The sequence below is a fragment of the Ambystoma mexicanum genome, chromosome 1q (assembly GCF_040938575.1).
Source record: "Ambystoma mexicanum isolate Mex_15411 chromosome 1q, UKY_AmexF1_1, whole genome shotgun sequence".
Classification (NCBI taxonomy): Eukaryota; Metazoa; Chordata; class Amphibia; order Caudata; family Ambystomatidae; genus Ambystoma; species Ambystoma mexicanum.
In genome coordinates this window covers 1,152,844,540-1,152,872,503 of record NC_090922.1, presented here as the reverse complement: position 1 = coordinate 1,152,872,503, position 27,964 = coordinate 1,152,844,540, and the positions used below count along the sequence as shown (strand labels likewise).

Below are 27,964 nucleotides of genomic sequence, written 5' to 3'. Positions count from 1 at the left end.
AGCAGTTCATCTGGCCAAAGAGAAGAACACAGCGGTGGACGCTCTGAGCAGGCAAAGCGCAGTCTCCCACGAGTGGGAACTAGCTCAGGAATTTCTTCAAGATGTCTTCCCCCTTTGGGGAACCCCACAAGTGGATCTGTTTGTGACCGGTGCCAACCGGAAGTGCGAGCAGTACTGCGCAAGGAAATTACTCCGAGAGGAGCTGTAGGGGACGCGTTTGTGGTGGATTGGATATTCCCGCTACTGTACGCGTTTCCTCCAGTCCGTGTCATTCCTCAAGTTCTCAGGAGGTTAAGACGGTTGGGGTCTCACATGATCCTACTTTCTCCCGATTGGGCCAGGAGATTGTGGTACCCGGATCTTCTGGAAATGTCCATCTGTCCTCCAAAGCGTCTTCCCCTCTCTCGCGAGAGGAAGGTCGGGTTCTCCATCCAGAGATCAGGACTCTCAACCTTCACGCATGGTTCCTGAAAGGTTGAGATGCAAGGATTGGGACCTCCCGGATGACGTAATGGAGGTGTTGCTTTCGGCCAGGCGGAATATTTCTGCGACTGGTGCAGAGAAAAGAATGTTAATCCTTTTCAGTGTTTAACTCCGAATGTTCTATCCTTTTTGCTTTCTTTAGCCCTCAAGTGTCTTCAGAAGGGGACCATTAATGGTTACATAGCAGCGCTCTCTATCTTTAAGTGCTCATCCGAGGAATTCTCTTATTTTAAGGTTTGTTTTGTTACTCAATTTCTAAAATGGCTCACAAATGTGTTCCCGCCTTCACCATTTCAGGTTCCGGTTTGGGACCTCAACTTGGTCTTGAAGTTTCTAATGGGTGCTCCATTTGAACCATTGCATGCCCGTTGAGGTTGTTAACCTTTAAGACTATTATGTTGGTTGCTCTTAAATCTGCACATAGAGTGAGCAAGTTGCAGGCACTTTTTTCGAAGCCACCCTTTACTGTATTCTACAGAACATATGTGATGCTGCAACGTGGTCTTTGATGCACACGTTTGCCAAGAATTATTCCCTGGATACTTCCCATGCTCAAGATGTGGCATTTAAAAGACAGTCCTTTATTCTGCCCTTCAATTTCAAATCTTACTAAATTCTTCACCCTCCTCCAATCATGGATACTGCTGTGGGAGTCTGTCAAAGATGAGGAATACGTTGGAGGACACAAGCTATTCGCAAGAACAAGTACTTACCCCTGATAATGTACTTTGGACTGGATGTTCCTCCAACGCATTCCTCATCGTCCTCCCAACCTACCCCTCTGTAGAATTTCCCATGCTATTACAGCTTTCATTCCAACAAGGCTGAGTACGGTCCGGCCCGATTTGTGTCCACTTCTGCTACACCAGGAGGGGGAAAAAAAAAAGAACTGAGGCTACGGATGCCGTGCATGCCTATTATAACATTCGATGACGTCACCCTCGACAGAGGCCTTGAAGGGACATCGACCCGACACCCTTGACGCAGGGCGCTCTCTGCTGAAAAATGTCCAAAGCAGCCGAGCTGTGGACACGACATGTCAAAGATGAGGAATATGTTGAAGGAACATCCAGTCTAAAGGCGCTCCACGGATGACGCGTTTCGCTACGGCTTGTAGCTTGGTCATATATTTTTATATATATATATATATATATATCACAGCCACAGTAGTGGCTGTGTAGTTATGGTAAAGTAGCTGTTTCCATAGGAAGAGCACTTTTTGGACGGCTTATAACTCCGCTCCACTTGGACGAATCCTCACCAAACTTTGCAAAAAAAAGCATATGGCCCGCACTGAATTTCCTTGAAAAGTCTGGAGATGTTTGGTGCAGGGGGGGCGAAGTTATAGGGGGGTACCAAAAACGTCTTTTTTTTCCCCCATAGACTGAATGGGGGAAAACTTTGCGCACGGCTACAGGTCAAATCACTGGACGGATTTAGACCAAATTTGCGGCAGTTGGCAGGGGCTTGGTCGCGAAAGCGTGCTTTTGTAAATTTTTTGACAATCCATCCAGTAGTTCCCTTAAAAACGATCAAAAAGTATGTCTCTACAAATTGGTGATATTTATGTCCGCTCCGCGGTCACACTTCCCTGTTCGCTCCGTGGAGAAGATTGCAATTGGCTATTCCATGGCGTGCTGGCCGCGACCATGTTGCGCTTTCATCGATTGGTTGTGGCACAGCGTGAAGTGCGTCTTAATCTTTCGATACGTCCGCCATGCTTACTTCGTTTTCTGTTGAACGCGGACATCGCCGCTAATGTACCTAAACGAAGAAGACACCAATGCACTTGTTACACTTATGGAACACTTTTTCGAAGGGTGAGCGTTAATGAGACTTGGTAGTAGAAAGTGAAACATTGAAGTATTCTTGTTAGCACTGTCGTGGGGTACAGTGAAACCTGCTACTCATTGTACGAAATGAACTTACTGCGTCCATTTTACAATACATAAACAACATTACTGCGGTCAGACTGGTGGGAATCTGAGGCAGCCACCTGCTCTATTTCGTTCACACAGCAGTTCCGCGCGTGTACGGGAGTAGCGGTTCTCTTGAATAGCCGCTGATATGTTGTTGCAAAATGAGAATTTCCGTTTGAAATACGAGCTCAGTACGGCCACATATTTGTCGACAGCCATAAGGGTTAGTTGTTTTTTAACCTTGAGGTCCAGGGAAAGAGCAGAAAGAATGTAGGGAGTAACAGTTAGAAAAACATATCGTTTGATAAGGTTATGCTTCAAAAAACATTTGCACCAACCATGAAATATTAGTTCCACTACTGTCTGACTGCAGCTAACGCAATGGAGCTGGTCCACATCATGTAAGTGATTTTTTTTCCCACTTATATACCGAATTGGCGTTACATTTTTACTTTGGGGGGGGGGGAAATATTTTTTCCTAATGCATTACAAGGTTTACGTGCCGTTGATTTTTTTTTTCCCCCATTATGGACATTGCACATTGTCGCTGTTTGGAGGGTGCCAGTCCATTTCCCCAAATTAAATTATTATTTAGTAGTAAAAGTATGTGTTACAACTTTGTTTTGTGCAGAGGTTGCGTAATGATATACGTATTTGTGATGCCATATTTGATGTCCTGGGTGTTAGTCTTAGCAATGCACGTAGATGCTGCGAGTTATGGTTGCTGATCTTACCATAATGGGGGAATGTGCAGTGTTTTTTGGTTTCACTGTGAAGTATAACATCCCTTTAACAAAGTTTTTTTTTACTGAATGTACATATATATATGGTGAACAAGCGGTCGGACGATCGCGAAACGCGTCGGTTGTGCTTTTCAGGTTCCCCTTTCTAATGCTCTTTTTTATTAATAAAGAATATTAGGTGCTGCCTGATTTTGCCGTCAAGCCCATTATTTGCTGAAGATTGGATTGACTGGACTCAGCTGCTCTTGGGAGTGCAATCTGTTGGTTTTGCCCTGTTTATATGAGAGAGCGAGCGCAGGGAACGAAAATAAAGGGGCTAAACATGTGATGTCAGTGATGTCATCAGTTACACATGAGATGACATCTTTCATGTTCTGGGTGTGACTGTTAGAAGTGCACAGTGGTGATGGCAAGTATGGGGGCTCAGTCTGCCATAACTGGCGAATTCCAGGGGTTTTTAGGTTTTAATTTGAACCATAATGGGGAGGGTGAACATTTTTTTTTTATTTATTTTTTTTTTTAAGTGAAGTGCACAGGTTTTTCGTAGTGCAAATTAAACATAACGTCCCCTCAACAAAGTTTTTTTTGTAGTGATATATATATATATATATATATATATATATGTGTGTGTGTGTTTTTTTTATTTGTTTTTTTTTTTTTTTAAATAAATCAATTAAAGAATTTCTTCTTAAAGCAAATGAAGACATATCCACTTAAGGGACATTGACGTGTTTCTGAAATCAACTAAACAATGTACTTGTAAATGAAAACTGAAAGAAAGCAAGGTCCTGGAAGGCAACTTAACTAGGGCCCCGTCAACCTCTGTGCTGTATGACTTTCAGCCAATCATAAATATGCTTTTGTCTTCCATCCGGCACACCTGCTTTGCATAATATTGGGTACTTTAAGTTGCTTGAATTTATGTAGTGTGGCTTCTTACATTTGATGGCTTCGTCACACTTGGGGCCGTGCAAGGGATGAATGGGATTTGGTTAGGAACTTTGGAAGCATAAAAGTAGAAATGTAAAGTTGTTGATACAAGCAGACCGAAAGAAACTGCTCTGTGTGCGTGAACGTTTCTAGGTGCTGTGGGTTTTACGGAGTCATAGTTCCCGGGGGCCGGGGGGAGATGTTGATCCGCACAGAGTGGCTCTAGACAGATCTCGTTCTTGGTTATGGGCAACAATGCGCCATACAGCTTTGGGAAGTGTGTTAATTTAAGACCACCCGTTTTACAAGCCTCCGTTGGCGCAGAGCAATCCTTGTTTTCTCCTTAATCGTATCCCTGTTTGATCATTTATGTGAAGATATTATGGCACAGTGCACCGGGTCCATTCATAGCTACTCTACTTCGGCACCTACTTTTGATTTAATTTGCCCATTTGCCCCCAGTTCTAGCGCAATTTACATGGGTTATGTAATTTTAATTTGCTTTAGCACATGTCATTACGAGGAGCCATCTGAGCGCGGTGATAGAAATACACTAAAGATAATGGCCAATACGGCTGTGTCACGCTTACATTTCCAAGTGTTTAGTTTTGGCAGCACTTGCACAATTCTGCCTCCACTCTCACTGGGTACTGATTTAGGTCCCCATGAGTCCCGAAAGTACTATTTGCTCCTCGGTTGTATCCTACACCATGTACCCAGTTCCACCTTCATTTGCCACACAGGGCCGGGTTCTGCCCCATTTTGCCCTGGAGTCCAGCTCGGAGCCCTCGGTATCCAACTCTGGCCCTATTTTCTTTTCTCTTCCTAGATGGGTTCTGCCCCTTTTCGCTTCTCAATGGCCACTCTTGGCACAATTTAGTCACTCATTGACCAGTATAGACCCCAGGTAGCCTACTGTATCCAATTCTTTCCCCATTTGTCCAGTTGGCTGCAATATAATATCCATCGGGCTTGTGTGGGGGCCTCTGGGGAGTGTTTGGTTTTGAGGCCTTGGTCAATGTGAGGAAGATAGGGGAGCATTATACCAGATGCTACAGATAATCTGTTTTCTAAACTCCTTAAGTGCATGGAGTTTTGCACTGGATGGAGTCTAAGTGGCTCAAATGAATTGGGCCAATACTTGTGTCCAGTGCTCCATTGTTATTAGACTGGGGGAGCCGATAATGATGATAATGCATGTGGTAGTTACTCACCACCAACTTCAATCTACGAATAGGTGAGGTTTCTCCCTTTTCGGCTACTGTGCGGTTAAGGGTTTCTATCCTCCTCCAGCATGGGGTCTGGCATGGATTCACATGCTCATGAATATTCCCCGTCGTCATGCTGGGAATCCTCGGTACAGACAAAAATCAGTATCAGTTTCGTTTCTGATCTGTCTTTCCTGGTAGTAACCAATGACTGATCTCTGGGTTATACTGCCCACAGCCAATGACTGCCCTATCCCTAAGCCCCGCCTCCGGCAGCCATCCTCAGATTTTTACCGCATGTTCAAGTGTTGGAGTCCTCGTGCTGTAGCTCTCGAGCTTTACTGCGTTTTCGCGCTTTTTCAAAGAGAATTTCTAATTTTTCGGTTAAATTGAGCCTCAAGCTCCACCGTCTTTACATGCGATCAATGGGGACTCTTTTCGGAAGTTTCTACGCCCCTCAAGGGTGAAGATTTCGTCGAACAACGCTTTTGGAGGATTCCAGAAGTTTGAGGCCTACCCCGTACATGGCCCAGGAGAAAGGGAGCTCGACGCCCGGGAAGCTGTTCAAGGCCTGCCCTGAATGCCAGCTGCAGAACGTGTTCAAGGAAGACGAGCATTCCTTATGCCTCTACTGTCTTCACGAGGACAAAACGCACGTGAAGGAGGACTGTGCGTTTTGCGGGAACATGTCGGAGCGGACCATGAGGGACCGCCATCTTCGTCTCGCCAACTGGCTGGAGGGAAAGAGCCCGTCCGTTGAGAAGAAAGCCGAGCGGTCTGCTAAGTCCTGTGAGGGCGCCCTGGCGACGGGGGCCCAACAGAAGGCTAAGCACTGCGATTCCGCGGGCACCGGGAGCGCCGAATGGTCGGGCTCCTCGGCTGCCAGGCAGGGTGCATCCTCCCCGGCGCCATCGACCATGAGCCAACGCTCTGGCTCGGGTAAGAGGAAATCCGAGAACCCGGCCAAGCTTCTGGAGAGGCCCTGGTCGATCTCGAAGATTTCAGCTGAGGGGGAGCGAGGCGGGTAGCCCTACCCCAGGGTGAAGGCCACAAGCACGCAGTCAGTGACTAAGGCCTTGATTCACCCAGCCAAGGCCTCTATCGAGGAGGTCGCGGCGACCCTGGCGCAGCCTGCAGAGGTTACACCTGTGGTAGCGGCCTCGGGGCCCAGAGTCTCCCTGCCACCTCAGAGGGAGGCATCTTTGAAGCTCATCGAAAGAATCTCCACGAAAGCCCCAGCGGAGAAAGCGGGGGGGGCAGTGGCCGTCGTGGATTCAGACATAACCTCCGAGGAGGAACTTGTCGAAGCCCCTGAGAGCCACTACGTGGGTATGGAGGGGGACCAGCCCATCGAGAGGCATCCCGACGAGGGGGACGACGGAAGCGACGGCGGCGCCGACGGGACCCCAGACCAACCGTCGCGCCCATCGCAGCCAGTGCCGCAGGACAACTCGGTGGCCATTTTGATGGCAATTCAATCCTTATGCTCTGAGATAAGGACTAGATTGCCTTTACCCCCGACGGGGGAGCCGGAACCAGGACCGTCGGAGGAGCCAGGGGCAGGGTCGTCGGGAAGTCCGCCACCCAAGAGGAGAATAACACATCCTCCTGCACCCTTCCAGCCCTCGAGGCCTGCTCAACCCTCCTCCCTGTCCACGGTCTGCGGGGATGACACGGCCACGATGGGCACAGACGGCGAGGGTGGCGATGGTGGGGTGGACCTCCCGCCGTCCCCACCCCCCAGGGATTCCTGGACGGGGAATCCATGCGATGATCTCCAGGGCATCCAAGCTTTTCCAGCTCTGCCCCGAAGAAAAGGAGGGGTTCCTCTATCAACGTCGAGAGACCAAGAGGAAGACGGTCCTCGCGGTACCCCTACTGGATGACATCTGGGACGAGGGGCTCTCCCTCCTCAAGAACCCATCCACGACGCCGGCAAAAAGGGACCGATACGAAAAGAAGTACCGGGTCCCCGACGCGGCCCCTCTATGCCTTAGAGCACAGCCGACCACGGATTCAGTCGTCTCGGTGGCGGCCTGGAAGAAGGCGGGGGGGGGCATCAACCTCGACTTCACAGCCGGACGGCGAGGGAAAGAAGCTCGACGCAATGGGATGTCGAGTCATCACGTCGGCGGCGGCGACGACGATTAAGGTGGCCAACGCCCTGGCTATCGTTGCCCATTACGACAGGGAGCTTTGGTATAAAATCGCTCCCTTGTTAGACTTCCTGCCGGATGACAAGAGGGCAGAAGCCTTGGAAATCCTGCAAGAAGGCGAGGTGGCGTCGGACCACGCCATAACGGTGGTGACGGACATCGCTGACACCGGTTCCCGCCAGTTGGGCAACAGTGTGTGCCTCAGACGGCGCGGATGGCTGAAGGTGACGGATTTCCACCAGGACGTACAAGCCAAGGTGTTGGACATGCCCTTCGACGGGAACAACCTGTTTGGGAAGACAGTCGATGAGTCCCTGCAAGCCATCAAAACGGACACAGAGACAGCCCGGGCCTTGGGAGTTCTCCAGCAACAACGGCCGTCCTTTCGGAACACCGGAGGCAAGCAAGGGGCCTCCAAAGGTTCCGGCAGCGGCTCCTCTAGCTACTGTCAAGCGGCCTGTTCCTCGTCGCAGGAGGCCTATAGAGGACGGTGCAAGTCTGGAGGTTCCCGCCGTCGTCGGCAGGGAGGTCAAGGCGGCAAGGTGGCCTCGAAACAGGACTGAACCAACCCTGGCGTTGGGCCCCCACCGAAGCACCCCGGTGGGAGGCCAGCTGGCGAAGTACATCAGCATGTGGGAGTCTATCTACACCGACCGTTGGGTGCTGGATATCCTGGCCCAGGGGCACGCCCTCTAGTTTCTAAAGAAGTGCCCTCGCATGCCACCCGTGGCCAGGAAGGAAAAGCACGTACCCCAGCTGCTGCTGGAGGTAAGGGCGATGCTCAAGAAAGGTGCCATCGAGCTCTTCCCAAAGAGACTTCGGGACTCCAGGGTCTACTCAAGATACTTTCTCGTAAAGAAGACAGGAGGTTGGCGTCCCATCCTGGACCTGCAGCGACTGAACAAGTACATCAAGGCTCAGAAGTTCTGTATGGTCACCCTCCAGCACGTGCTGGGACAGCTGGAGGAGGACTATTTCCTGTCGTCGTTGGACTTGGAGGACGCCTACTTCCACATCCCCATTCTAAAAGGACACCGGAAGTTCCTCAGGTTCGTGGTCCAAGGATGGCACTACCAGTTCAGGGCCCTCCCGTTCGGATTAAAGTCGACACCCAGGGTGTTCACCAAGTGCCTAGCACCGGTGGCAGCGTGGCTATGCCTGCAAGGGATCCACGTCTATCCCTACCTGGATGACTGGCTCATCCGAGCAAGGACAAGGGAGCTCGTCGTGGAACACACAGCGAGGACCGTCCAGCTACTCACGGACCTAGGGTTCTCCATCAACTTCCCCAAATCCCACCTGGTTCCTTCGCAGGTCGCCCTGTCCATCGAAAGGCCGAATGCCATCCAGGGCAAGGTGCAACGCCTGCTAGCCACGGACGTAGCCAGGGTAAGATCCAGCAAATCCCTTCTCGGGATGATATCCTCCTGCATCTATCTGGTACACCTGTGCAGACTTCGGATGCTTCCACTGCAGGAGTTCCTCAACGCACGCTGGATCCAAGTGACGGGCAGCTTCGAGGACAGGATACCGCTCAACGAGACCTTCCGACGAGCGATCCGGTGGTGGGGCACCCACACTCATCCGACGGCCGGCGCAGACTTTCAGACCCCAGCTCACCAGGTAACGGTGACGACGGATGCCTCCCTGGAAGGGTGGGGAGCGCGTACCGGAAATCTCCACGCGAGAGGCCTTTGGCTCCCAGAGGAGAAACAACTTCATATCATTTTGGAGCACCGCGCTGTGTTTTGGGCCCTCAGGTCCTTTCTTTCGTCCTACAAGGGCAAGGTGGTGAGGATCTTCACCGACAACACCACCACGATGTTCTACATCAGGAAGCAGGGTGGAACCAGATCCCCAGCCCTGTCCAAGGAATCCCAGGAGCTGTGGCACTGGGCCGTCGACCAGGGGATGTTTCTGGTACCTTTTCATCTGGCCGGGATAAAGAACACCATCGCCGACTCACTCAGCAGGGAGCTGCGCTCGTGCCACGAGTGGGAGCTATGCCAGGATCAAGTGGATCGACTCTTCAGGCTGTGGGGCAGACCCCAGGTCGATCTCCTTGCAACGGCGACGAACTCCAGTGCCAGAGGTTCGCCAGCAGGTTCCCCCAACAGAGGAGCATGGGCGATGCTTTCTCATTCCCCTGGGACAACCTGTTCCTCTATGCTTTCCCGCCGTTGCCACTGCTACTCCGGCTCGTCAACCAGCTCAAGAGGTCCCGATGCAGGATGATCCTCATCGCACTGGCGTGGCCGAGACGGATCTGGTTCCTGGAGCTTCTGGATTTATCGGCGTCCACACCAGTCAAACTGCCCGTGGACGTGGATCTTCTCTCCAGAGAAGGAGGCGCCATTCTTCATCACGACCCAAAGTCACTGAACTTGCAGGCCTGGCTCCTGCAGCACTAGAGTTTGGGGGATACGATATATCGGCCGACTGCAGAGAGTTTCTTGCAAAGGCCAGGGCGTCCTCAACTCTGCAGTGTTACGGACACAAATGGAAGAGGTCCTCTGGTGCCGGGCACAGAAGATTAACCCTCTACGGATTACGGCCCCTCAAGTACTGCCGTACCTACTGTCGCTGGCCAAGGCTGGACTAGCTCACGCCTCCATCAAGATACATCTGGCTGCCATCTCCCGATACACCAGGACGACGGGACGGGTGTCCTTGTGGTCTCATCGCCTGGTGAAGGAATTTATGAAGGGACTATTCCGCTGGTTCCCGCCGGTGGAGGCCCCAGCCCCGGCGTGGGAGCTCAACGTGGTGCTGTCTAGGCTCATGGGGTCCCCGTTCGAGCCTATGCATACAGCACCGTTGAAGTTCCTATCGTGGAAAGCAGCTTTTCTTGTGGCCATCACCTCCGCACGGCGCATGGGAGAGATTCAGGCCCTATCTTGCAAGCCTCCATACTTGACTTTTCACGACACAAGGGTGGTGCTCAGGACGCACCCCTCCTTCATGCCCAAGGTGCCGTCGGACTTCCACCTCAACAAGCCCTTGGTGTTACCAGTGTTCTTCCTGTCGCCTTTGTTGCCGGCCGAGAGGACTTTGCACTCGCTTAATGTACCCAGAGCGCTGAACTTATACATGGACCGCACAAAGTGTTTTCGGAAGACGTCACAGCTTTTTGTGAACTTTTGACCTGTGAATCACGGGAAGGCTCTCTCGAAGGCTTCCATTTCCAGATGGCTCTCCGGCTGTATCATGCACTGTCACCGGTTGGCAAACCGACCGCTGCCCGGCCGTCCGAGAGCCCATTCGACCAGAGCGATCGCTGCTACCACGGCGTTCTTGTCTGGTGTGCCCCTGCTGGACATCTGCAGGGCTGCTACGTGGAGGTCGACGCACACCTTCACGAAATTCTACTGCGTTGATCGGGATTCCAAGGAGGAGTCCAGGGTCGGCCAAGCAGTGCTGCACAACCTGTATGCCTGAAGGGCCTGGTGAGGAGGCAAGAGTTGCTTAATGTTGAGTTTATGCATTGCTTAATGTTGAGCCTTTTGCCACCTCCCGTGGTTGTGCATGTGTGTACTGCTATGTAATCTTATATTCATGAGCATGTGAATCCATGCCAGACCCCATGCTGGAGAAGGAACAAGTTACTTACCTGTAACTGTTGTTCTCCAGCATGGGTCTGGCATGGATTCACATGCGAACCCTCCCACCTACCCCTCTGTGGCTCTTCACTTGGTCATGCTGCCACTTTACGTGCTACCAAATGTGAGGATGGCTGCCGGAGGCGGGGCTTAGGGAGAGGGCAGTCATTGGCTGTGGGCAGTATGACCCAGAGATCAGTGATTGGTTACTACTAGGAAAGACAGATCAGAAACGAAACTGATACTGATTTTTTTCTGTACCGAGGATTCCCAGCCTGACGACGGGTAATATTCATGAGCATGTGAATCCATGCCAGACCCATACTGCAGAACAACAGTTACAGGTAAGTAACTTGTTCCATATAGGAAGAACCCCAATTTAGAGGAAGAAAGAACGGGTTCAAGATATGGGAAAACAATAAGAATACATTAGGAAGTGTGCCAAATGATTTGTATATAATTGAACATGGTAATTGTATTGAGCAATACTATTAGCATTAATAGAATATTGATGGGGAGACATTTTTTAAGTTGAGTTAATAAGATATATCTTTATGGATTAAATTATGCATTCTGATCATTGGGTTAGGGATCCAGGGAGATGTAGGCTTTGTTATGTAAAGGTGAACACAGTCAAATTACCTGTTCTCAATCTCAGTTCAGCCCCGAGTTATAGTATGTTTTACAAGTAAAGTTTAATTCTATTTTTACACATGTTTTTGTTTTGTAAATATTTTTACTTTGTTTTCTTTTTGTATCTGTATTTAGTTTTAGTTTGGACAATCATTTTACACTAACTATGACAGTTGCAGATACAAATATTGATTCGTTGCACATTGTGTCTTGGAACATAAAAGGCTTGAATAACTCAATTAAAAGGAAGAAAATAGTGTAATTTAAAACATTTAAAAGCAGATTTTTTTTTATTACAAGAGACGCGATTGACAGATACATAGGCTGCAAAATTTTAGAAAGGTTGGGCAGGGCAGGTGTTTCATTCCACCTAATCTTCAAGCTCAAGAGGAGTTTCGACATTGTTTAAAAAGAACTTCCAGGGAACTATTATAGGATCTAAGACAGATAAGGAAGGTCGTTGGTTAACAGTTTCAATTCATATCCAGAGTTGGAGTTTACTATATGTAACATCTATGCTCCTAACATAAACAGTGGGCAATTTCTCAATGGATTGGGCCACTCTTTATTAGACACTGGGGGGAAGAACTTGTTGGGGGGAGGGGGGGGGACTTTAACCTGGTGGTGGACCCAGTTTTGGATAGAAATGGTCAGACTGGAAGATATGGCAGGAAAAAAGATAAAGGCGTTGAAGTTGTTAATGCAAGATTTCGGATTGACAGATGTTTGGCGATTGGAACACCCAAAAGGGAAGGAGTACACTTTCCCCTCAGGGGCTCATTATATCTATTCACGAATAGACAATCAATTATTCGTCAGGTAAAACAAGAATTTGGAGATTGAACACCACAGTTTTGAGCAATGATTTCAATGTAACACAATAATGGGGAAGAGAAATCGACTCTCCCCCGAACCACAGAAGCCGAATGAATTTGACCCTCCCACCGTGGTTGGCACAGGTACCTGATGGATAGAAAACAGGTCACCATGTGGCAGCCACTGGGGGGAAGAGGAGTTAGGGAGAGGTTGTGGATAGGGTAGGGGAATTTAGGAACACCGGATAGAGGGGAAGGGAATGCCTAGGTTGGATGGGGAAGGGGTAACACCAGGGAAAAACCCTAACCTAAGTAACTTGGAATTACCATGAACATTGACTTCCTAACATAACCATGCACCATACATCTCCTACCCGCTAATACCAGAATAAGCCACCTTGATACGTGTACTATATCATACCCAATACATGAATAGCATGAATGGCAAAGCAAGATGAACACACACAGATGGGAATCTTCCCACAATGATAGACGAAACACATGGCCCTTTGGACAAGCATAAGCAACATGTACAAAACACACAGCACAATCCGGAAACCCCAAGTGAGGTTGTCACATTACTTGGCATTGAACATTAATTGTACAGACTAAACGGCCCAATCCTGAACCCCTAACTAGTTAGCAGCAACTTGCTGCACACCGAGACTTGAACTCCAATACCAATGTGATAAGGGAATGTGCTTGATTTTCCCCTGGTGAGTATGGCCAATCTTAATAGGCAGCAATGAGCTCTCTTCGTTTCCTCCATAGCGTTTTGTCAAAGTAACCATGCCTCATGTAATAAATGCAAGTTTGTGTGGTAACATATATTTCAGTTAGGAGCGCACACACTTCCCACCCCTTGGAATCCTTCCAGCACTTATCTGAGGTCCGGGAAGCCCCGCGAGAATTCCCAGATGAAGCCTTGTACAGCAAAACAGCAGCCGACAGCGTTCTTTCCGCCCAAGCTGCTAAATCCTCTGTGCCGTCATGAAACGCTGCAGTCCATACGCGTGCAAACCTCTCCTTCCTGTTCCGACGCCAGCTCCATTAACAAAACAAGCCACACTTGTCGCGCACCGTTGTCCCGTAATAAGCTGTCCTTAATGTCAGCTGGCCAAACGCGCGTGCGGCTGCAAACTACATATTTCCCAAGCACTGCTAGGAAATGTAGTTTCCTTAGTCTTTTCGTGCCCCTCCCCTTATTAAACCAATTTAAGCACTCCTCTCCTGCTCCAACCCTTATTCCTGACAGATGAGGAACTAAGGAATATTTTGGTGAAGGAAGCAGAGGAATATATTAAAACGGATTTGAATGGAGAAGTGGGGATTGATACTGTTTGGGAAGGTTTTATATATATGATGCGTGGAGTGAAAGAACTAAATATCTCAATTAAGATTTTAGAAAAAGAGCTGTTGGGTGGTTCTGATAAAGGAAAACAGATGAGGTCAATGAAGTTGAAATATAAATAAAACAAAATTATAAGTTAGAAGGCAGAGTTTGTAATCTTCAGGACAAATGTGAGGCAGAAACCTGTGCAGTTCCCTTAGGGACCACTGCAAAAGGTTTAAGACTACAGGTGTTGGCAGTAAACCCAATTGGTAGCAGTCTGTACCACTCAGATTTACCTGGTAGCTGTGGCTGAGCAGCCAGACTTCTCTCAAGAAGTTTTAGACAGTATATAGAGTATACAAGATAGGTACCAAAATACAGTAGCACAAGCAAACACCGACCAGAGCTTTGGTATCAAGTATATAATTATTTATTTAAAGACACACTTAGAAACACTCCAGCACTATTATTGTAAGCAAGTTCAAAACAGTCACTATTAATATATATACATCCCTTATTCCTTATTAGACAAGTCTTAGTTAACACCACTTATTTTCAGACAGTGGTGAGCGCTTAACTAAAGATGGCACTCCAATAGGTTATCAAAAAAGGGAGGGAAAAGGCAGAAATGAGGAAAGCACACCACACAATACTTTAGAAGCACTCAGCAAGGCAGGAAAGTCAAAGTCTACTTGTGAGCAAAAAGTTCAGAGGCCCGGCTCCCTCTTAGAGAGAGTAGAATACCAATGCGCCCAAGATCACACAGTTTAAAAGGCTTGAAAAGTCTTGCAGAGAGTTTAAAAAGGAATCGGTTCAGCTCAGAAAAGTTCAGTTAGCCAGCCCAGGGCCAACCCAAGTGGTAAATTGAGGATTTACGAGACACCCCACACAGACTGTTGCGAGGGAGGCCAGGCGGACACAGTACCTTGAAAGTGGGGAGAATCCTCCAGCGAGGGCAGTTGTTCCTGGCAGTGAGTGCAAGTTGCGGCGTCGTGCAGAGGAAGAGAAGATCTCGACGTGGAGGAAAGCTGAAGGTCGTTGCACTGCCAGGGAAGAAACCAGCCGTGGAGTTCTCCGGTTAAAAGGTGCTACCATTTATTCGCGGTAGTGGTAAAACGTGGTATCCCGGTTGCCGGGGTGCTTGGCACAGGCAAGGTGGCCACGAGATGATCCAAGGTGAAAAGGCGGGCAAACTGGTTATCCCCACCGGTCAAAGGAAGAAGACTCTTCGGGATGAAGATCTCCTCTTTCATTGGAAGAAGTGGTGAGTAGGTTCAGCATGGCTCCACCAGTGGTGTCGTCGTTGCAGGTCGGCTCAGCTTCTCCCTCTTCGTATTCTTTGGTCCTGTGGCGACGTCTGAAGTCCCAGTCCCCAAAGCCCTGCTTTTATGCAGAAAACCCCCATTCATCAGTCCTAGCTGTCACTCAAACATGCTAAGTGGTGAGCCGGGCGGCTCACCATTGGGCCAATCACACAAGAGTGCGACTTGAGTTGCCGAGGCAACTCAGTCCAGGGTGCCTAAACCCCCTCCCACACACCCTGTGGTACCCAGACAGAGTGGCACCACTTTGGAGGGCTTCTGTGCAGAAGCCTGCCAAAAGTGGAACAAAGGGCTCAACTTCGGGTTGGAGTCACAGAAGCAAACACAAATGCCATTTTGGCACCGAGTTCTGGCAAAAAATCCCAACCGGTGAATTAATATTAATTTAATAAACCGGCGGTATGTTTGAGGCTATTGTAAAAAGTGGTAGCCTCGAACAATGGGAAAATCCCATAGGAATATATTCGCGGTCGAATATAAAAAGTAGTTTCCACTGCCACCAGCCAAATCCTGGTCAGGGGGGGACTGGACAGTGCCCCCTCGAACAACAGACCCAGGGGCAATCGAATTGCCCCTACCAGTATGCCCACAATATGATGGTTTGTACTGGTTCTGTTCACAATTTAGGACTAGTAAAGCCAATGGTGACTTTACATGCCCTGGGAGACAGTAGTCAGTCCCAGGATACGGAGGCTGTTTGAGGGTCACTATGACACCCCTGTGTTACGGCACAGAGGGTGCTGTGTAACACAAATACCAAAAACACATGAAACCCTATGGAGACCCCATAGCCATAAAACACATTACAAAGTCAAAGGATATCTCAAATCATGTCTAAGAGTGGGAGAAAGAGTCTCACTCTTAGCAGGAGAAAAAAATAAACCCCAAAAATCCAGCAAAGCTGCTGGGGGACTCGCTAGGTTTGGGAAATTAGCCTTAACAGAGAATTCTCCCTAACCACAAAACACAGATATTACGAGGGATGAGAGAAATGCAGAAGATTACTGGCTCATTGTTTTAGAGTAAGAGAGGCGAATAGAGCAATTGGTGCGATTAAAAAGGGATCAAGGGGTGACTCGGGATCCAAGAGCAATAAATGAGGTATTTAAACACTTATTTACAAACCTATACAGTGAGACCATGAGCGTAGACCGAGATCGTATGGACCAGTTCCTATCGACTTTGCAGTTTTAAAAAATGACAGAGGAAGAGAAAGAAACCCTTGACTGGGTATTTACTTTAGAAGAAGTCAAGAAGACAGTCTGGAGCTTGAATTTGGGGAAATGCCCCGGGCCAGATAGTCTACCAGCTGAGTTTTATCGAGCAATTCCAGAAAATGTACTGATTCTGTTCAGAGGCATGTTTGCAAATTGTAGAATAAAGGGTATTCTACCACCTACACTAAGACACGCAACAATATCCCTCTTGTATTTGTATTTTGTATTTTATTTATTTGTATTGCGCGTCGGAGCCCTGAGGCAGCTGAGCGCATATCTTACATGTTTTACATTTACATTGCGCATCAGCGGATATCAACAGTTCACAGTATCATACAACAGGAGAGGTGATAATTACATAGTAAACAGGTACATATATACAGGTGCAAATATAAAATGCCATTATATGCAGTGAGATAGCTAAATGGGGTTTTGGTTCCAGAGACCTGATTTGACCTTATTCCTAAAAATCGTGAATGAGGGCTCAGCTCTAGTGGTGAGGGGGGAATGCATTCAATTTTTTTGCAGCAAGAACCGGGGAAACTAACTCCACCAGCACTTTGGGGTATATTTACGCAGTGAGTTTGGGCTGTTCTAATAGGTCTTGCTGAAGTATGCCGTGTAAAGGTGTCGCAGAGGTAGGATGGCACTTGATTGTGTAGGGACTTATGTGTTAATGATAGAACTTTAAGGTCAATTCTTTGATTAATGTTTAGCCATTTGAGGTTTTGTCTAGTAGTGGAAATGTGCTGTTTCCTTGGGATGTTACTTAAACAAGGTCGCTGAGAGCTGGCACCAGGAAGTTATATAGCTATTAGTCTGATTAATTCAGAGAGCTAAATATTATCCAAGGTAATAATAATAATAATTGCATTTACATAGCGCTACAAACCCTCAGGTATCTGAGTGCTGCTTATTACCCACGGGGTGTGGTGCTCATTTATTGACCTCGGAAGGATGAAAGGCTGATTTTGGCCCTGCCGGATTTGAACCTGCAACGGCAGGCTTTGTACGAATGTCAAAGCAAGGACTCTACTCGCTGTGCTATCTGACTGTGCTATCTGACCGGCTATTAAGATGATAACACTGAAAATAACCCATGTCCTGAATATGACCCCTCTCCCGGTGAAGAAATCATTATTCAAGAAGGTGGATAGCATAGTCCAATCTTTTTTGTGGAATAAAAGGTTTCCGAGTTTGAAACTATGGAAACTACAACTACAAACTGATAGGGGAAGATTAAACATTCCGAACTTTGAATGTAACCATCAAGTGTTCACGTTGCAACATGTTATGCCGTTAATTGTGGAAGAAGATGAGTGGGCAATCACGGAGGCAAGTATGGCGGGACCGTTGAGTACATGGGCACTCCTGTCAACTTCCAGTGCTGATTGCGGGCTTATTCTGCCTTGACAGAGTTTTTAAGATCTACCTGGAGAGCGTATGAAGTGGCATTGAAATTGAGGCCAGGTCGAATTAACACTTCTTCAATATGGATGAATCCGGTAATTAAGATGAAGAACAAAACCATATTTTGGATACATTGGTTTGCAGCAGGAAGATCTGTTTGAAGGAGAAAGTGGAAAACATTTCAAGAGTTGAAAGTAGAATACAACTTGTCTGACTGCACTTTTGGAGAATACAGGAGTCTGAAACGTGCAGTGAATATGCCAAAATTGGACAATTCAGAGTTAATGAATACTATTAAGAATATAGGTAGTGAAGAGAACATGGCATCTAAGATGTGCAACCTGTTGAGCATTTTTTCAGAAGGGAATAAAAAGATCTTGGATACATGGTCGACATGTCTAAATGAGGAAATGACGCAAAGTAGATGTGAAGTTCTGTGTGGGAACTTCAAGAGAATGTCTTTAAATATAGGAGAGATGGCATGTCAAGTTAAGATCCTGAACAGAGTTCTTTGGACACTGGTTTGAATGCATAAGCAGGGTTTGATCATGACACATTTGCTGGGCATGTGGCCACGTTCGAGGAACATTGGAACATATGTTCTGGGAGTGTTATAAGGTAAGGAATTTTTGGAGAGGAATTACCGGTTTGATGAACGGAGTGCTGAAGGAAGATCTGAATTTTGACTTTGAGACATTGATCCTGGGAGAAGATACGATACTGGAGGACTTAAGTCCTCATCAAGTAAACTGGGTTTTAAAAGGGGCTTTAGTGGCATAAAAACGAATCTTGCGAAATTGGAAGTCGACAGGTTTTCTGACATGGAATTCTTGGGTGGAAGAAATGTATTCAACATGCAATATGGAAAAGGTGGTTTTAACCATGCAGAAGAAAGAATCCCTGTTTCAAAGAATTTGGGGGGCCTTCCTGAGTTTGCATCTGGACTGAGCATGTGTTACAAAGATAAGTTTGCAGCTAAGATAAGTACACTTTTGATACTCTGTATTTGTACAAAATGATTATGTGGGTATATATATTAGCAATGAGTATTTGTATCTAATTAATGTGATTTAGAACACCCAAGGAAGTATCTTTGCCCCTTTTTATTTATTTATCCTTTCTCCCTTCCCGTAGATTGTAGGTGTGGACATCATATTGTAGTTGGTTTGTATTGGGGGTGGGTTTAGGGTGTATACATTGTTGTAGTTTTAGTTATATATGTTTAAGTGTGTTTACTAGTTTGTTGAAAATTTGTAATAAATGGGTGCCAAAAAACAAAAAATGGATGCGGTAAAGTTTAAAAATGATAGTTTATGTCTAGTTGGAATTTGTTCAAGTCAGGCGTTGGTGTTTTTGGTCAATAAGCCACGAAGGTTATTCGAATTTTTTTCAAATGTATTTTTAGCCATCAGTTAATGTCTATACCTGACCGCATCTCCCAACAGGCAAAAGGTATATGGTGTTGTCTTTTCTCATCTCAGTTCATGTGGGTGTACAGATGTTGAGAAATGGAGGGCAATTTAATGGGTTGGTAGAGTAAATGTTTTCCAGCATAACATTATTTTGAAGTGGACGGCATGTGCACAAAGTAAGATGAAGTTAAGTTGTTATCTAGAATTATTAACTATTCTTATTAGAAAAAAATTGCAGGTGGTGCTGACGAAGCTTTGTGGGTTGAGTGAGTGAACCCGTAGAGATAGATGAATGAATGGCAGCACCCATTGCATTGACTCTGAAGCAAGACTCACGGGTATGCTTGAGGGATTTAAAAGTTGTATATGTGTAAATTGCAGTCCCATCCCCAGCATTGCCGAGATGATTGGGAAAGTCCAAGTGATTTCCACTTGAGCTGTAGCTTCTGCGTATCACTAGATTTTATTTCATCTGTTTTTTGAGTCATCCATTGTCTGTTACTCCTTTTAATGGCATAGTGCTATAAGCATATGCTATTCAGGCTATCGTCCATCTCTTCAGTATTTCAGAGGATAATGTTTTGGAGAGTGGAGGCAGTGACCTGTTTTGCAGGATGGCATTTTTGTGACAAAGCAGGCTAAATTGCTACATTTGGTCTGAGAAGCCTAGATCAGTTAGGGATGACAGTCCAAAACCGTAGTCTGTTCAAAGTAAAATGTGCCTCCTTGGGATTGTCAATTGATGGGTAGCTAAACCCAAACCATACGTGATAAAGGCCATTTTGGAGTCGCCATGTGAAAAAGAGCTGTTGGGGTAATTTGTAGCATTGATGAAAAACTACTTTGAGATTCGTGATGACGAAGGGGTGTGTATTTACTTGGATCAATGAATTTGATGAAGCATTCAATGGACTGTAGCTGAATACTGTATCAGTAAGGCGTGCACTTTGTTGTGAGTGCAAAGACCTCCATTATAGCTCAGTGGTTATGGGCGGGTGATTTGAATTAATGCTGCGATGGATCAACGGATAAGATTAGCATTTGTGTTTAAAGTGCGAAAACTCGGGTAAGTTGCATTGGAATTTTTTTAAAGAATTATCAATGTATGCTCAGAAATACATGCCCGATCGATTGGGCCAATAACATTTCTGACCAAACTACCCCTTTAAGTATTCTGAATAATACTGTATATTATGACCAATAGGGCCCACTGCCCTTGAATTACCTATTGTATCCTGAAAGTATACCTAACCTGGTTTTACTCCCCAAGAATAGCTTAATGCCATTCTGAATGTGTTATGGGTTTTGAGTCACCTTGACCTATTGTAATCTAAATAAGGTTATGCTTTGGTTTGTATACCAGAAGTATTGTTTCCCAAGATTTATAAGAAATCATTATGTTTACAATACATATTGTTTCAGTGTTTCTTTGGACGATATGCATGCTACAATTTCTATGTACCAAGCTACAGTCCTGTCTCCCTCCCAAGATAAGCCTGGCTGCTACGCTACCAAATATTCTCAGGTGTTACAGCCTTATACTAAGACCGGAGTTTTGTACTGCCTCAGATATGTTTTTTTGAAGCCCGTAGTTGGACTTTAGAAAAACTGTCCCAACATAATATGAATAACCTGCAAGCACCAGAATTTCAGTAACCAATGGTGACTTAACAAAAGCATCAACCACACTACGTTAACAAACTGTCAGTTCAGGCAAGTACCCTTATTATATGTGTCCCATTCCTTGTATGTATGTCACACCTTTATATTGTACTCTTATGTGCTGTTTTGTTCTTTCCTGGTGCTTAGAGGCAGCACCCGCGTGGGTTAGCACATTATCAAATTCATAAATATAAGAAACAACATTAATAATATCCTAACACAAAAGTTGATGTGGGTTACCTGACCACTGAGTTTCATGGCCAACATCTAACAAATTCAGTTGGGCAAGTTCAGGTCTCCTGTGTTGCAATTCCAAAAAGGGCTTGTGGATGCAGAAAAAAGATGTTCAGGACCTCAAACATCTGAACAACCTCCCTGAACACCTCAGAGTAAACACTACTGATTCAAAGTAAACCACTACAACTTCATGAAAGCAAAGAATTCCTGTTACAGATAGCCAACCTCACACAACTCCTAATCAGCATAGCGGACACCTGGACCCAGATGAAGCTGAGTCTCTAAGCCTCCCTAATGGGGAGATCGACCCTCGGGCTTCCTAACAGTGAACTTTGCATCATTTCGAAACTGCACTTAGTATTTCACTGCCAGCATTTGGGTTCTGCCCCTATGGACTTAACTGAACATTATTATTAGGGTATGTATTGAGCGCAACCCTAGCTTTGGGAAGCAACTGAGCTCTTTACAATCGTAGGGGAGGGAAGAACCACAGTGAGAGAAGCAGGGAAAAAGGGAGCGGAACATCAGGTCTTAAGGAATGCAGTGACTTTGCTTGCATTGAATGTTTGTCCTAGCCTCTCCTCAATTTTCATTTTCCATTCCCCTGTTAGGCCTCTCTTCTTTTGCAATGCAGTGCAGTATCTAACACAAAAGGTATATATTTACTTTGTTTCATGTATTAAAACAGCCATGTTGTTGAATAGATGTCTCTTTTTTGCTTCATTAGCAATTGTGTTTTTTTATATGCCATTTCTGAAGCGTTGGCAAGTCTTTGTTGGTAATGTGCCACTTTTTTGATCTCATAAGTGGTGGTTATTTTCTCTACAACAAACTGTTGCCTGTTTTTATTCCAGGTGAAATAGATACAAGGTTTTCATTTTGTGCTGTTGCAACCCTTGCGCTTCTGGTAAGCCATTCCATATTATTTATCTTCTTCATTGTAACAACAATACAGTTCAGTGTCAATCACTGTTTGCAAAAATGAACAGACTGTTAAAATAATTGAATCATTTGATGACCTCTACCTCCAAGCTCCTCCTCCTTTGAGACTTCAATATCCAGCTTGACTCTCTTGATGCAGCCACTTTACGCTTCCGCAGCCTCTGTGACTCTCTTAACCTCACTATTCTCTCCTCTGGGCCAACTCACTCTGCAGGGCACACCTTGGATGCACTTATCTCATCTGACATCCCTTTCTCTAACCCTCTCACTTCTCCTCTCTCCTGGTCTGATCATGCTCTCCTCTCCTCCCATCTGGAGCTCCCTGGCTGAGGCCCTGCCCACAATGCCAGTTTCCTTCTCCGTCATTAGACCGATGAAACCGTAAACTCCTGAAGACCTTACTTCTTTCTTCCTCCGTCCCCCTCCCCATCCCTTGCTAGCCTCCTCTTGCCGCTGTGACTGGTTGCCTGTGACCTTCATGAGTCTACCGGGGCCAGGCCTTTGTTTCAACCAGTCTTCCCCTGGACCCCCTTTACGAGCATTTGCCCTTGGGCTCCCTTCCCTGACTAGCTACTGAGCCTGGTCCATCCTCATCCTTGTAATATTCCTACCCACCCCACCCTCCCCTAGCACTAGCCCTTTTGGGCTCCCCTGGCACTTGCCCATTCCCCATGGGCCCCGAACCTCCTGCACTTCTTCCTCTACCCTTTCCCTCTCCCATCCCTTGCCCTGTCCTTTCCCCTCCCCCAGCACTTCATGTTACTGCACTTGCTCGATCCGAATGTCACAAGGCCTAGTAGGACCGTTACTGTTTTTTTCCACTGCCCCCCTCCCCGATTTGTCTTGTGGCACCTGGAAACACTTCCTGCTGAATAAGCGCCATAATAATGTTCAATAAATAAATAAAATAAATTAATCATCACCTACAACTGCAATAATACACCTCCCATACAGGAATGCATACTATGATTTCTACAAGAACTCGCCCCCTTCTTTTTTCTTCATTTCCCCCTCCCTCGCCACTGTACAGAACAAGTCCTTCTATATAGTTATTTTTCAGTGTCTACAGTCCATTTTTCAAGCTGTCTCTTTACCTTATCCTTATTTACTCTTGTCCTTTTTTTCATCTTTTTAGTGCCCAACCAGTCTCATACCCATTTCTTTTCCTTTGTGATAGTATGCCTTCACACTACTTTCTCATTATCCACCTTTTCACCATACTTGTAGGAAGCCCAAGGGCTTGGAGTCGTATTGGACATCTCAGTTGCTGCATATTGCAAGAAGGGGCCCTATACAGCACAGAATCTCAAGTCTGAATCAACTAATGATTTTGCTACCCTATCCATTACCAGTATTTGCCTTATGTTTGTTAGCCATAGGTCCACATTTTGAGGATTCCTCTTTCCCAATCTGGCACTTATACACCATCTGGCAGTCAAAGTAGAATATAAGTCAGCTGTGTCAGTTTGTTACCATGCTCGTCAGAGCACACCCCTAGTACTGACAGTAGTGCGTCATTTAGGATCCATTATTTTATTTTTTAAAGTAATGTAAATGCCTACATCATAGTACAACCGTTTTCGTAGCTTGGCGTTTGTTGCATCCTCAGGCAATTTACAAGTCAGTCAAAAGAGCTGATAAATTATGTCTTTGGGAACTGTAATTTGTACAAATAAATACACATGCTGTTCACTAGGTCTATGTGCAGGACTGGCTGATAAAAAGTAGCACAACACTCCTTATGTAATGGTTCACTTTCCCTGTGATTATTGCAGATTTGGTTCTTGGCCGCTGGTTCACCCTCCCCCTGTATCGGGACTGGCTCCACACCTTGCTGAAGCAGGCAGACACAGACTACTCTGTCGTGGGACTGGTCTGCTTTGAATAAGCCTTCAATCCATCCAACAACCCACATTTAATTTGTATGGATATCTCAGTCCACCAGTGCTCTCATCCTAAAAACACTCTAAGCACTTGTAATTGATTATATTTTCTGCTTTGTTATCAGAGGCCCTTGGATGTTGTAGCTTGTGTGTTTTTGCTTTTTTCTGAACCACCTTGACGAAATACAGCAGATTCCCTGACCGCTCAGTGCCTCTGAAGGTTGGTGGTTGTGTGTAATGTTAATTGTAATAATTCACTGTTTGTCCAATATACCATAGCTGTTCAATGAAGTACAAAGAATTGTAATGAAACATCATGCAGGGAATATCGATAACGCCTGCACAAACACTGTTTAAGCAATCGCACCAGTGTTCAGTGAATAGCACTGACGATCATTTAATGGGTTCCATACCCTAAATGATTTCCGCAGTGAGCAAGCGTCCTCAACAGTGTAAATCAAAATCCCTGGTTCGGTGTATGTTAGGAAAGATTCTCTTTACTGCACCTTTCCTTCCATCTTTATGGAATCCCTAAACTTTTTGCTTTTATTTTTGATTATGACCTGTACTTTTTGCAGTACAGTGATGCCTTAAGCTTCACTGCTCTGGCCTTTGCTCATATGTTATGGGGAAACTAATATGTCCTTCAGGGTATCGGTACTGGGAAACAGTGTTTCCCTTAGTCGTGCTACTATGTTGCTACTTGTGGTTACTTTTGTATCACTTGTGGTAAGTTTTTACATTGCACAAAGCAGCTTACACTGCAGTGCAATGGGGTGCATTTTTGTTTTGCCCTAGACTAACACTCGGAGGATTTTTGGTTACTCTAGATGTACTTAAAAGATGGGCTGGTGCTATCAGTGGCTTTTCCCCACTTTTTGGGGAATTTAATTTTAGCTTTATCGCGCTTACCGCATTTGGCTACTAACTGTGGTTATTGGTCAAACATGGCCGTGCCACAAAATTTTCCGCCTGTTCTTTTTCCATCTTGTTGTTTAGCTTTCTTCCTGGCATCAGAGGCCAGGAAAATCAGGGGGAGTGGGGGATCCCTGCACCCATTCTTCAGAGATACTGGGGAAACCTGAAGGAGCCAAGTATCCTGTCCAGCTGTGAGACCCGTGAAGAAACCTGACTGAAGGAGGCCTGGCAACCAACTTCTGCTGCAGCCCTTTTTGAGCCCTGTCTTGCTTGTGATCTTCAATATTCCTACGAAGGTGCTACGACCCTTGGAGTGGAGGGACCATCCATTCCTGACGTCTGCTCTTGCCCTGCCGAAGACTGCTTTCGGAAGTGCCCGGGAACCATCCTGTGGCTGACCAGTTTTGTTTCTGGGCTACCGTGCTAGCGACGTCACCGCAGCGAGTTTCGGCCTGAAGGCTCCCCCCTGCGAAATGTTGTTTTTTAAAAAAAAAAAACTTTATTTAATGCTTGTGGTACATGACATTGCAACAACAACACATATTGCATATATTGAGAACAACAACATTCAGTTCAGTTATATTACAGCATAAACAGCATTACTGATTTGATGGATCACTGGGCCCTGCCGGGCTGTTACTGACCGAGTCCGCTTCGCATAAGTACATTCTGAACGGGGCCCAGATGTCCTTTGGTTTACTGGAGTTCGGGAGTGACATTATGTAGTGTTCTTCACAATCATTGACATACATTAATTCCTTAAGAAAGTGGCTCATTCTCGGTGCCTGTGTATTCTTCCATTTTTGCAAAATGCATTTTTTGGCCACTGCGCATGTGATGTTAAAGAGCCTTCTTGTTACCTCCGCCTGTTTACCAATGTCCCCAAACAGATATTTTTGTGGTGTGAGGTCTGCAGGTATCTGGGTCACCTCCTCTAGGATGTTCGCTACCCCAGCCCAAAAGGCACGCACATGAGGGCAGCTCCAGTACATATGTATCGAATCAGCCCGATCCACCCCACACTTTGGACATTCACCCGGACCATTATTTGTAAACCTCGCCACCTTCTGGGGGGTATAGTGTAACTTATTTAGCATCTTAAACTGAATCAGCCGGAGGCCCGCGTTCATGGACACCCTCTTGGTCAATTCACAGTACCTCTCCCAGTTTCTGTCAGTTATATCCTCACCCAGGTCAGCTTCCCAGGAAGCCTTTATTACGTTTACCGTTGGAGTATTAGCCTGCACGGTCGCATATAGCCCCGAAATGCTGGTTCCAGCTCGGGTTGCCAGGGTCCGCAGGCATGGGTGTGGTGGGGGTTCATCTGGGAACATTGGCCACCGAGCCTTGAAGGCCAGTCTCATTCTGTGATATTGCAAAATCATCAATTGGTCCCTTCCCATCCCTGTTTTGAAGTCCTCCAGCGTTATGAATTTACCAGTAGGGAATATATCCTTGATTTTAAATTCCTCATCTGGGTCCCATTTGCTTTGCATACCTGGATCATATGTTGGTGTTATACCTGGGAAGTTCCAAAACGGGGCCTCAGCATAGTAAGGCGTCTTAATCCCAAGCCTTAGTTTGAGTTTGAACCATGCCTGCGCTGTTGTGCTAACTGGGTCAAATGGGCATTCATCCCTGTGTTTGCCTTTAAAGATGACTGACCTTATGTCGGTTGGGCGTGCTGCATGTTTTTCAAGACAGATGTGTGGTGAGGTGTCGTGTTCGTCATACCAGTGCTTAACAAATTGGGCCTGTGCAACCAAATAATATAATTCGAAGTCCGGAGCCGATATGCCACCTTTATTATATGGTTCCACCATTTTCTCCCACTTCATCCTCGCCGCCCCCCGCACCATATAAATTCCACCGCCATGGATCTGAGAGTGTCAAAAAATCGCCTACCAGGCCAAATCGGAACCTAAGTAAACATATACAGTAGCTTAGGAAGGATGACCATTTTTAGTATGGCTACCCGGCCAATAAGTGAAATAGGGAGTTTAGCCCAGAAGCGGAGCCTAGAGGCAATCGTAGTCAGTAGGGATTCGTGATTATTCAATAATGGGGATGTCCTGTCTCCTGAGACGATAACCCCCAGGTATCTTATCTTGTGTGGGGACCGCTGTAGCCCATGTGTGTTGCTTGGCCATCTGGTAGCAGGGGTCAGGGGGAAGATTTCAGATTTAGAGTGATTAGTTTTGTATCCTGAATATTCTGGGAATTTGTGCATTGTTTCCATCACTGGGCCCAAGTGTGTGTCAAGTTCTCAGATGTATAATAGGGTGTCATCTGCATATAGGGATATCGATTGGGTCAGGCCCCGCCATTCATATACCCCTCTGTTTCTGATGCTCTCTGATTGCTGCAGCAGCTGGTTCCGTGGTAAGGGCGAACAGTATGGGGGAGAACGGGTAGCCCTGTTTAGTACCCCTCCCCAACTCAAACCACTCTGACATAGTATGGTTAGTCAACACCCTAGCTCTCGGGTTAGTGTACAACACCTTGACATATCTCAGAAAGCATGGGCCCAGTCCAAATTTTTCCAACACCATGAACAGGTAGGTCCATGATACAGAGTCAAACGCCTTTTCGGCATCCGAGGACACAGCTACCGCCTGGGCCTCCGGTTTGATCTGGGCCATGACACCAAATAGCCTACGTAAATTGAGTGCTGTAGATCTAGTGGGGATGAACCCGCATTGATCAGGGTGTACGAATACTGGCATGTGAGGTAGGAGTCTAGTGCCCAGAATCTTTGCAAATATCTTGGCATCACAGTTTATAAGGGACAGTGGCCTGTACAAGGACGTCTCATTGGGGGGTGCCTGGGCTTAGGGAGTACCGTGATTATGGCCTCTCATGGACGTTGGCAGTGTTCCTACTTCTGTGGCCTCCTCCCACATGGACAGTAATATCGGGGTAATTTCCTCACTCAGCTCCTTGTATAGTTCGATTCCCAGACCGTCTGAGCCAGGAGCTTTTACATTAGCTAGTGATTTAATTGCTTCCTTAATTTCTTCAATCGTAAGGGGCTGGTCTAACAGTGATTTATTTTCAGCTATCAACTTTGGGAGCGTGATACTATCTAAATATATTCTGATATCATCGGGGGTTTAAGGCATGGTTGGCGTAAAGTTCTTTA

At 46.4% G+C, this 27,964-nt stretch overlaps 1 protein-coding gene across 2 annotated transcripts in view; it reads left to right on the top strand.

The window, feature by feature from the left end:
- The window catches only part of RABGGTB (Rab geranylgeranyltransferase subunit beta), a 497,685-nt gene that overhangs the window by 144,901 nt on the left and 324,820 nt on the right, over window positions 1-27,964 (top strand). For both annotated transcript variants that reach the window (XM_069641892.1, XM_069641893.1), the window contains one exon: window positions 21,934-21,986. In XM_069641892.1, coding sequence (XP_069497993.1) covers window positions 21,934-21,986 — 53 coding nt within the window. The remainder of the gene's footprint in view (window positions 1-21,933; window positions 21,987-27,964) is intronic.